General features: G+C 45.6%; 1 protein-coding gene across 1 annotated transcript in view; it reads right to left on the bottom strand.

Moving 5' to 3' along the window:
- Nucleotides 1-306: 306 nt before the first annotated feature.
- LOC126101403 (cardioacceleratory peptide receptor-like) overlaps nt 307-12065 on the bottom strand; it is a gene marked incomplete at its 3' end in the record, with an annotated part of 348677 nt that continues 336918 nt past the window's right edge. The window contains exon 8 of the mRNA XM_049912066.1: nt 307-364. Within this exon, the coding sequence (XP_049768023.1) occupies nt 307-364 (58 nt within the window). The remainder of the gene's footprint in view (nt 365-12065) is intronic.

Here is a 12065-nt window from a genome sequence, read left to right as displayed (position 1 = left end):
CTATGGTGTGAAAGACGAGTGAAATCTGTGACACACTGCGTGTTCGCTGCTCTTGCGACCCGAAATTCATCGTCCACTGTGCGAAGCTACTCAGCGGTGCCGAGACAGGTGCCGTGCGCGTCCTCAGAAGTGCACCCTGTTGACGGAGCGCCTCGCGTGCTGCGCAGCGCCGGCGCCGTACTCGTGCAGCTAGAGCACGGACGAGAAGTGTACGCTGTTGAGCTGGCGCAGCGAGCCGGCGGCGCGGTGGCGCGGCGCGGCCGCCGAGCTGGTCAGCGTGTCCGCCGTGCTGCTCGTGTTGGTGCTGGTGGTGCTGCGGCCCTGCTGCCGCAGGCAGCTCAGCCACGCGAACGGCGGCATCCTCCTGCAGCACACGACACCGGGGCGCGTCGTGCCGCCCGAAATGACCAAAATTTGACTATTATCACCAAAGAAGTTACAATGTTTGCAAACAACACTGGAAGAGAAGCAACACGTGCAGACTGAAGTAGAAACATATAGTAAGTAACATCTTTGACAGTGTGGTGGTAATGCAATGTTGTTGTTGTGGTCTTCAGTCCTGAGACTGGTTTGATGCAGCTCTCCATGCTACTCTATCCTGTGCAAGCTTCTTCATCTCCCAGTACCTACTGCAACCTACATCCTTCTGAATCTGCTTAGTGTATTGATCTCTTGGTCTCCCTCTACGATTTTTACCCTCCACGCTGCCCTCCAATGCTAAATTTGTGATCCCTCGATGCCTCAGAACATGTCCTACCAACCGATCCCTTCTTCTAGTCAAGTTGTGCCACAAACTTCTCTTCTCCCCAATCCTATTCAATACCTCCTCATTAGTTACGTGATCTACCCACCTTATCTTCAGCATTCTTCTGTAGCACCACATTTCGAAAGCTTCTATTCTCTTCTTGTCCAAACTAGTTATCGTCCATGTCTCACTTCCATACATGGCTACACTCCATACAAATACTTTCAGAAACGACTTCCTGACACCTAAATCTATATTCGATGTTAACAAATTTCTCTTCTTGAGAAACGCTTTCCTTGCCATTGCCAGTCTACATTTTATATCCTCTCTACTTCGACCATCATCGGTTATTTTACTCCCTAAATAGCAAAACTCCTTTACTACTTTAAGTGTCTCATTTCCTAATCTAATTCCCTCAGCATCACCCGACTTAATTTGACTACATTCCATTATCCTCGTTTTGCTTTTGTTGATGTTCATCTTATATCCTCCTTTCAAGACACTGTCCATTCCGTTCAACTGCTCTTCCAAGTCCTTTGCTGTCTCTGACAGAATTACAATGTCATCGGCGAACCTCAAAGTCTTTACTTCTTCTCCATGAATTTTAATACCTGCTCCGAATTTTTCTTTTGTTTCCTTTACTGCTTGCTCAATATACAGATTGAATAACATCGGGGAGAGGCTACAACCCTGTCTCACTCCTTTGCCCACCACTGCTTCCCTTTCATGCCCCTCCACTCTTATAACTGCCATCTGGTTTCTGTACAAATTGTAAATAGCCTTTCGCTCCCTGTATTTTACCCCTGCCACCTTCAGAATTTGAAAGAGAGTATTCCAGTCAACATTGTCAAAAGCTTTCTCTAAGTCTACAAATGCTAGAAACGTACGTTTGCCTTTTCTTAATCTTTCTTCCAAGATAAGTCGTAAGGTCAGTATTGCCTCACGTGTTCCAACATTTCTACGGAATCCAAACTGATCTTCCCCGAGGTCGGCTTCTACCAGTTTTTCCATTCGTCTGTAAAGAATTCGCGTTAGTATTTTGCAGCTGTGACTTATTAAACTGATAGTTCGGTAACTTTCACATCTGTCAACACCTGCTTTCTTTGGGATTGGAATTATTATATTCTTCTTAAAGTCTGAGGGTATTTCGCCTGTCTCATACATCGTGCTCACCAGATGGTAGAGTTTTGTCATGACTGGCTCTCCCGAGGCCATCAGTAGTTCTAATGGAATGTTGTCTACTCCCGGGGCCTTGTTTTGACTCAGGTCTTTCAGTGCTCTGTCAAACTCTTCACGCAGTATCTTATCTCCCATTTCATCTTCATCTACATCCTCTTCCATTTCCATAATATTGTCCTCAAGTGCATCGCCCTTGTATAAACCCTCTATATACTCCTTCCACCTTTCTGCTTTCCCTTCTTTGCTTAGAACTGGGTTGCCATCTGAGCTCTTGATATTCATAGAAGTGGTAATGCAATGAAAAAGTAATAATTGAACAGTACATAAATAACAATAGAGCAAACAGGAAAACCTTTCAACACAAAATAGGAATAGCATGCCCACATAACAGTTTCCATTAATAAACAAAACTAATAAAATAAAATAAAATTAGTACTAGACAAGGCTACATCAGGAGGTGTGAAACATGGAGAGTGATAAACAAACCAATCAAAAGAAGAGACAATAATCAATGCAACTACAGAATATATAAGGAACTTAAGCAATATCAATAAGTTAAATAGAAATAAATGCAGGAAAATGGAGGCGTTTGAGGGAACCTACAGTAAATGCAATCTTTGAGGGTGTGGTTGTACCGCATTTTGACATTAATATTATAATTAAAGAAAATGGCTCTGAGGTCTATGGGACTTAACATCTGTGATCATCAGTCCCCTAGAACTTAGAACTACTTAAACCTAACTAACCTAAGGACACCACACACATCCATGCCCGAGGCAGGATTCGAACCTGCGACCATATCGGTCTCGCGGTTCCAGACTGAAGCGCCTAGAACCGCACGGCCACACCGGCCGGCTATAATCAAAACAGTGGCTGTGTAACAGTTTGCATTAAATAAATGAACAAAGTAAAATATGAACAATATTCGATGAGACAACTACAAGGGGTGTTAAACATGGACAGCAATACAACTACCAGTTAAAAGAAAGCCTTAACTATTGAAACTACAGCCTATATTGAATACAAAGACAACTTTAACAAAACAAAAGAACTTAATGAAAACAGGGAAATGGGAATATGTAGGAAGAGACAGTGTGGGAAGTAATGAACACCGGAGATGATTATATGAAGTTTAGGAGAAGGGAAGTGTTGAGCTGTGTCCGGTCATTTAGGATTAAATCTGGACTGTGAGCAATATGTTTGTTAATTTCCTGGGCTTCCAGCAGCTTGAGTTTATGGCCTAGATGAAGTACATGGGGCACTGGCTGGTAGTTGTGACCCTCACTCAGTACATGCTCAGCAAATACAGAGTCTGAGTTATGCAACCTCCAGCTGCATTCATGTTCGTCCAGCCTAGCTGCTATGTCTCTGCCTGACTGATCAATGTAAAATTTGTCACAATCAGAATAGGTGATTTTGTATACCACACTGGTGACTAATAACTGGATCTTATCTTTGCTATTAAAAATGCACTGGGCTGTCGTGTTCCTGACATAGTAGGAAAGCCTATACTTGCAGGATTTCAGTGCTTTGGCTACAATCTGTGATACCTCACCTAGAAATGGTAGTGTACACCATTTCTTGCAGACAGTGGATGATGATGCAGGTGGGAGGGGTATAATTTTCTGTTTTTGTTTCCTGGGCAAGTTGTGGTCAAAAGAACTGGATTGTAGCCGTTCGCTGTGGGAATAAATTTTATTGTATCTAACTCTGCTTTAAAATCATCTCTGGACATGGGGATAGATATGAGACAGTGTCCATTGAGTGGAAAGCTGCATGTTAGTGAGCTATGTGGCATTGTGAGCAAGAAGGTATTACTGTGTCTGTAGTTGTAGTTTTTCTGTAAATTTTGAAACAATGTGTGTGTGTGTGTACTCATATTAGTGGTGAGGTCTAAGAAGTTTATGGATTTGTTGCCAAACTCCATTGTCAAATGGATATTTTTATGTTGACTGTTTAGGTTTTTAAAAAATGTGCTGAATTGTCTTGTAGTACCAGTCCACATACACAGGACATCACATACATATCTAAACCAGTATTTGATATTTGCACTGAAAGGTTCTGTTTTTAGAAAATTTTGTTCAAAAGGGTTCATAAATATTTCAGCCAACAGTGGACTAAGAGGGGAACCCATAGCTAAGCCATCTAATTGTTTATAAAGAGTCCCTTGCAACTGAAAATAGTTCTGTGCCAGGCATGTCTGTGTGGCCAGTTTCAAGTCATTCAATTCCATAGGATTGACATTAGACTTGTGTATCAGCTCTGTCAGAATATCAATGCATTCTACAACTGGTACGTTAAAAAAACAACTGCCAATAGCGCATGGCGGCCCGGATGGTCACCCATCCAAGTGCCAGCCACGCCCTACAGCGCTTAATTTTGGTGATCTGTCGGGAACCGGGGTTATTTCTAATAGCCATAACAAAATACTGTGTAATCTGATTAATTTATTTATCATTCAGTCGACGCTTGGTACTTACATCTTGTGATCACTTAGTAATTTCCAACTGCTGTTTGAGTCTCTTGCTGACTGATAAATTGATCAGACTACACAGTATTATGTTATGGCTATTAGAAATAACACCGGTTCCCGTCAGATCTCCAAAGTTAAGCGCTGTCGGGCGCGGCCGGCACTTGGATGGGTGACCATCCGGGCCGCCATGCGCTGTTGCCATTTTTCGGGGTGCACTCAGCCTCGTGATGCCAATTGAGGAGCTACTCGACCGAATAGTAGCGGCTCCGGTCCAAGGAAACCATCATAATGACTGGGAGAGCAGTGCACTGCCTGCAAGCTCCTCTTATCCGCATCCTCAGCTGAGGATGACACGGCGGTTCGATGGTCCCGATGGGCCACTTGTGGCTTGAAGACGGAGCGCTTTTCTTTAATTAGACATAACAGGGATTATTTATATGGTGTGAAGAGAACTGGTTGGGCAATTTATTTCCACACGCTGTCTACAGATGCTGAATCAATTCCCAATCTGTGCTCCACTGAGTGGTGTATATACCTGAAGGCAAAAGAGGAAGATAAGTAAATACACTCTCTCACAAAACTACTACACCAAACGCCGTTGTGCTTGCTATGAAATCCGTGTTTCAGCATCTTGCCCATCCACAGCTGTCGAAGAAATGTCTGAAAGGCAAAGCACAAAATGCCAACGAATCTTTTAACAATATTACATGGTCAAGAATTCCAAAAAAAGGTTTTTCTTGGAAGGTGAATCTTCGAACTTACTGTTGCTGACGTTGCTCTTACTTTTAATGACGGCTATTCCGGGAGACTACAAGTTTTGGAGTATCTTGGAATTCATGAAGGTTAAAACACCAATAAAAGTGTAATGGACGTGGACCAGCTGCGAGTCATGAAGGCAGAGACTGCAGCAAACAGTGGGTCAAAAGAAGCCAGGTCCAAGGAAAGGAAGGCACCATTGTATGAGGAAGATGAAGAAAGAGATGAGGAGTAAAAGTCAGGAGGATTCTTACATATATTGCACGTATCAGACGGCTGTGTATTAAATTTTTTATTTAAAACGGAATTTTCTCAAAATGAAATTTCTCAGTATAAATGCCGCTTTTTTCTCAGAAACGTCTAAATCTACAAATATGAATTGCTTACCACATAACATTGGCAGTACCTTGATGTTGTAGGTCTACTGTAGTAGCATTTACTCTAATAGTTAAAATTCAATAAAGTAATGTTTTGAAAATTTACACCAGAAAAACATATTTTTAGCAAAAAATCATAACATTTTTCCAATTGTCGTTTTAAAGTAATTGCACAGCAATACATTGACAAAACATGAAGGAACATGTGGTAAAAATCTCATCTTTATATACTCAATAGTTCCTGAGAAAGCGGGGCGTTTATACAGACAATTTAACATTGTCATCATACAGTGATATGACTCTCCTTAAGTGATTCTCTGAAAATGGACTTTCCTGAAGTTCGGAGAATACATACTATACTCGCTTCTTTGCAGCAAAGAGTCATACCAACACTTCACGTAGCAGGTGTCAGTGAAGAGGGTGGTATATAAGAAATTTTTGATGCGAACATTTTAAATGCGAACATTTTTAGGTTAGGCTTTACCGTGACTGTTACTGACATTAAATGGGACAACAAGTTCACTGTTACCAGTCACCGTTTTATTTATTTCCACGACGCGTTTAGAAGGTTTAAACCTCCATCATCGGGTGGATTTACATTAGTAAGTATTACATTTTTGTGTGTGTTGTGTTACGATTTTTGGAGGAACTTGTGGCACTGCCTAGTGGAGAAACAAGACACTATTTCAGAATATGGTTTAGGATTACTTTTGACAAAAAATTAAACTGATATCTAATGGTAAACATTAAATAAACTAGAGTAACTTCAGTGGTCAAAGGTTCCTTTTGCTGTCGTAACACATCACATGTATACTGCCACATTTGTAAACAAATATGGCGTCTGGAATACGAACCTTGCACTCAGCTGATTCCAGAATTTTGAATAGTTCTTTATCATAATTGATGGGTTACCCCAGAAAATTATCCATAAGACATTATTGAATGGAAATGATAGAAAAATTGCAGCAGCCAGAAGACATGGTCAGATATCAATGTAATTTCGCACACAAACACATCATTAGAGGCCATATACAGGGTGTTTCAAAAATGACCGGTATATTTGAAACGGCAATAAAAACTAAACGAGCAGCGATAGAAATACACCGTTTGTTGAAATATGCTTGGGACAACAGTACATTTTCAGGCGGACAAACTTTCGAAATTACAGTAGTTACAATTTTCAACAACAGATGGCGCTGCAAGTGATGTGAAAGATACAGAAGACAACGCAGTCTGTGGGTGCGCCATTCTGTACGTCGTCTTTCTGCTGTAAGCGTGTGCTGTTCACAACGTGCAAGTGTGCTGTAGACAACATGGTTTATTCCTTAGAACAGAGGATTTTTCTGGTGTTGGAATTCCACCGCCTAGAACACAGTGTTGTTGCAACAAGACGAAGTTTTCAACGGAGGTTTAATGTAACCAAAGGACCGAAAAGCGATACAATAAAGGATCTGTTTGAAAAATTTCAACGGACTGGGAACGTGACGGATGAACGTGCTGGAAAGGTAGGGCGACCGTGTACGGCAACCACAGAGGGCAACGCGCGGCTAGTGCAGCAGGTGATCCAACAGCGGCCTCGGGTTTCCGTTCGCCGTGTTGCAGCTGCGGTCCAAATGACGCCAACGTCCACGTATCGTCTCATGTGCCAGAGTTTACACCTCTATCCGTACAAAATTCAAACGCGGCAACCCCTCAGTGCCACTACCATTGCTGCACGAGAGACATTCACTAACGATATAGTGCACAGGATTGATGATGGCGATGTGCATGTGGGCAGCATTTGGTTTACTGACGAAGCTTATTTTTACCTGGATGGCTTCGTCAATAAACAGAACTGGCGCATATGGGGAACCGAAAAGCCCCATGTTGCAGTCCCATCGTCCCTGCATCCTCAAAAAGTACTGGTCTGGGCCGCCATTTCTTCCAAAGGAATCATTGGCCCATTTTTCAGATCCGAAACGATTACTGCATCACGCTATCTGGACATTCTTCGTGAATTTGTGGCGGTACAAACTGCCTTAGACGACACTGCAAACACCTCGTGGTTTATGCAAGATGGTGCCCGGCCACATCGCACGGCCGACGTCTTTAATTTCCTGAATGAATATTTCGATGATCGTGTGATTGCTTTGGGCTATCCGAAACATACAGGAGGCGGCGTGGATTGGCCTCCCTATTCGCCAGACATGAACCCCTGTGACTTCTTTCTGTGGGGACACATGAAAGATCAGGTGTACCGCCAGAATCCAGAAACAATTGAACAGCTGAAGCAGTACATCTCATCTGCATGTGAAGCCATTCCGCCAGACACGTTGTCAAAGGTTTAGGGTAAGGTCATTCAGAGACTACGCCATATTATTGCTACGCATGGTGGATATGTGGAAAATATCGTACTATAGAGTTTCCCAGACCGCAGCGCCTTCTGTTGTTGAAAATTGTAACTACTGTAATTTCGAAAGCGTGTCTGCCTGAAAATGTACTGTTGTCCCAAGCATATTGCAACAAACGGTGTATTTCTATCGCTGCTCGTTTAGTTTTTATTGCCGTTTCAAATATACCGGTCATTTTTGAAACACCCTGTAACTGATTAGAGATGCAATTCTTTGTCACTGGTGGAACGGCCAACAGAGTCCATTAGCGTTGTTTGTGTTTATTATTGTCACCAGCCCTTCTGGGGTATATAAGTGGCATGAACAGTCAGGTGTCGAGTGATCATTCTGCAGGACACACAGATTCCACGCACTCGTGTACGTGTATGACAGCGTTATCAGCACCTCACAGAATTTGAAAGGGGCTTCATTGTAGGTCTCCATATGGCGAGCTGGTCGAGTTGTGCGATATCTAAATGTGTGAAGCAGTGGGGCAGTGTTGCGACTGTATGGAAATGTTAGGCAAGCAAGTTCTTCACCAAGTTTTCGGTCCACCATAAGACAGCAACACCGTATTGTCCCCCCAGGGGGTCCACAACTCTTTTGTGGATACGTGCGTAGCGAGCACGGGACCCCGAGCTAATGTGGCCTCCCTTCCTTTCCAGGCTGCATACCTTCCCTTTCCGCATCCTTCCCCATCCCTATCTTCGCCCCTCCTCCCCTCACCTCTGGCTCTTTCCTTCCCTTTCTCCCCATCTGGGAGTATGGTTTGTGCCTACGTCCGGAGACGGACGCTCGTAAATGTACTGCATTCTTCGCCTTCCTTGCTTTTATGTCTTCTTCCTTCCTTTGTCCTTCCTTTTTCCTTACCTCTTCTCTTTCCCTTTTCTCCGCTGTGGCGTTTGAGACCTCTCTTCTTTCCTTTCCCTTTCTCTTTCTTCCTCCCTGTGCGTGTCTGAAGGCCGACCCACGCCTTTTGTGCGTAGCCGGTGACGGGGTAACGCGTAATTCCCCGCCCTGGGTAGACAGGTAGGACACCTGGTAACGGCCAGGCCCAGGGAGGGGTGATTACCCGAGCTGATACCTTCCGAAAGTGCCGATTGGTCCCTCCGTCCGTTTGTCGGGAGGTGTGACCTGAGGTGTGAACAATCACCTAAGGCGGGAGTGCCCTCAGAGAGGGCCCCCACAAGGGAGGAGCGCGCCATCGGAGACGCCGGTAATCATGGGGGATTCTTCCGCAATGGTTTCCTCACCTTCCACTATGTCTGCTCACAAACGTAAGTATACTGAGTCTCAGCCACAGACGATTCTTCCATCGTTGCCACAGTTCCTTGTTGTTTCTCGGTCTGATGAAGGTCACGACTTCTCCACAGTCAACCCTTTCGTTATTCAGAAAGGTGTCGACGCAATTGCAGGTCCTGTAAAGTCTTGTTCCAGATTACGAAATGGCACCCTGTTGTTAGAAACACACAGTGCCCTCCAGGCACAAAAATTTCTGCGTACTTCTCTGCTCCACACCTTCCCTGTCCGGGTGGAACCGCACCGTACCTTAAATTCCTCGCGTGGAGTCGTTTATACACGCTCCCTCGATGGTTTGTCTGACGAAGAAATTCAGCACTACCTGTCTGACCAGGGCGTTACGGCTGTTCATAGAGTTATGAAAAGGGTTGACACAAACATCATTCCAACCCGCACTGTCTTCTTGACATTTGACAAAGTTCAACTCCCATCCAAAATCAAAGCAGGCTATGAGATAATTTCCGTTCGCCTTTACGTCCCAAACCCTACGCGTTGCTATCGGTGTCAGCGGTTCAATCACACCAGCCAGTCCTGTTCCAATCCGGCCAAATGTGTTACGTGTGGCAAGGATGACCATGAGGGTGCTTGTCCACCTCCATCCCCTCGCTGCATCAACTGTATGGGTGACCACGCTGCTTCCTCTCGAGATTGCCCCGTTTTTAAGGACGAAAAGCTCATCCAGGAAATAAGATTGAAGGAAAAGGTGTCGACCTTTGCTGCTCGAAAATGATTTGCCAGTCGCCAGCCCACCGTGCCTCAGACAGGAAAATACAGCACTGTCCTTGCTTCTCCTCGGCCAACAAAGGAGGCGGCCACGCAGACTTGCTACCTCACCTTTAGTGCCACGGTCGTCAGATCGGCCAGCGCAAAGATCGCTCGTTCAACCTCACCACTTTCGCCTGCCCACTCTATGGCTCACCCTTCGTCGGGTTCTGCTAAATCTCGAGCCCAAAAGTCAGACGCCAAGTCTTCGAAAAAATAGCATACTCGTGAAGAATTTTTACGTACCGCAACTTCACAACCATCGGTTCCTCCTTCATCTAAACATCATACTTCCAAGAAGGCTCCAAAGAAACCCAGTTCCTCTCCTTCTCCGCCAAGGCGTGTCCCATCTACAGCACCACCTGGCGGAAATCGCCCTCGGCCGTCTTCTGTGTCGCCGAGGCGCACTGCTGGTGGCCTGTCAACCGGCCGATCGCTGGTGGCAGGGGCTGCTCCTGACCAACCTATGGATCAGGATCTTCTGCCTTCAGCTGAATGCCATTCCACGCTGTCGGTCGCAAGCTCTGAGCAGTCGTTGAGTTGACAGCACCCTTGGTCACATTCCTCCATTTTCTGTTCACCCCATGTCCATTATCCACTGGAATATCCGCGGCATTCGAGCCAATCGGGATGAATTGTCGGTCCTCTTACGATCCTACTCGCCGGTCATCTCCGATCATCCGATATGATCTCCCCTCTGTTGCAGGCACTCCAGCCCATGGAGGACTCATGATTCTTCTCCATGATACTCTCCATTATCACCCAATCCCCTTAAACAGTTCCTTCCAAGCTGTCGCCGTCCGTCTTTCCCTTTCTGGATACACGTTCTCTCTTTGTACTGTATACATTCCATCATCCACACCAATGGCACGAGCTGATCTCCTTCCCTATTGCTTCCACCCCCCTATTTGCTGGTTGGGGACTTCAATGCCCACCACCCGCTTTGGGGATCTCCACATCCTTGTCCACGTGGCTCTCTATTGCTAGACGTCTTCCACCAAGCGGATCTAGTTTGCCTCAACACTGGGGTCCCCACATTTTTGTCTGCCTCCACGACAAATTTATCTCATTTGGACCTTGCGGTCGGTACTGTTCCGCTAGCTCGGCGATTCGAATGGTTCGCCCTTGATGATACACACTCGAGTGACCACTTTCCATGTGTCCTTAGACTGCAGCCTCCACTGCCATATATGCGCTCGCGACGCTGGAAATTTGCCCAAGCCGATTGGACACTTTTTTCGTCTCTAGCGACATTCGATGACCGTCGCATTCCCAGCGTCGACGATGAGGTCACACATATTACCGACGTTATTCTTACAGCTGCGGAACGTTCAATACCACGCACCTCCGAATTGCCCCGGCGCTCCCCAGTTCCTAGGTGGAACGAGGCATGCCGTGACGCAATACGTGAGCGGCGACGTGCTCTTCGCATTTTCCGTCACCATCCTACTTTGGCCAACTGTATCCGCTATATGCAGCTCCGTGCGCGATGCCGTCGCGTCATCCGCGATAGCAAGAAGGCAAGCTGGAAATTCTTTATTAGCTCATTTAACACATTCACTCCCTCCTCGGAAGTTTGGAGTCGGCTTCGACGGTTCTCAGGCGCGCCTAGTTTCTCCCCGGTCTCTGGGCTCACTGTCGCGCATGATACCTTAGTGGACCCCGTCGCAATTTCTAACTCGTTGGGTCAGCACTTTGCTGAGATTTCGAGCTCTTCAAATTATCCGCCAGCGTTCCTCCCGAAGAAACGTGCAGCGGAAGTGCGACATCTTGCTTTCTCCTCTCAAAATCACGAAAGCTACAATACTGTTTTCTCCATGCGGGAACTCCAACATGCCCTCTCTTCTTCTCGCTCCTCCGCCACAGGACCGGATGGTATCCACGTCCAAATGTTGCTGCATTTATCAACCCATAGTCTGCGTTACCTCCTTCGCCTTTATAATCGAATTTGGACCGACAGTACCTTTCCCAGATGGTGGCGGGAAGCTGTTGTCGTTCCCGTTCCGAAACCTGGAAAGGACAAACATCTCCCCTCTAGCTATCGCCCCATTTCTTTCACGAGTAGTGTCTGTAAGGTTTTGGAGCGTATGGTGAATTACAGTTTA

Source organism: Schistocerca cancellata, chromosome 9 (genome assembly GCF_023864275.1).
Source record: "Schistocerca cancellata isolate TAMUIC-IGC-003103 chromosome 9, iqSchCanc2.1, whole genome shotgun sequence".
In the NCBI taxonomy this organism is placed as follows: domain Eukaryota; kingdom Metazoa; phylum Arthropoda; class Insecta; order Orthoptera; family Acrididae; genus Schistocerca; species Schistocerca cancellata.
The sequence above is the reverse complement of the archived record's forward strand: the minus strand, read 5'-3'. Positions and strand labels throughout refer to the sequence as shown.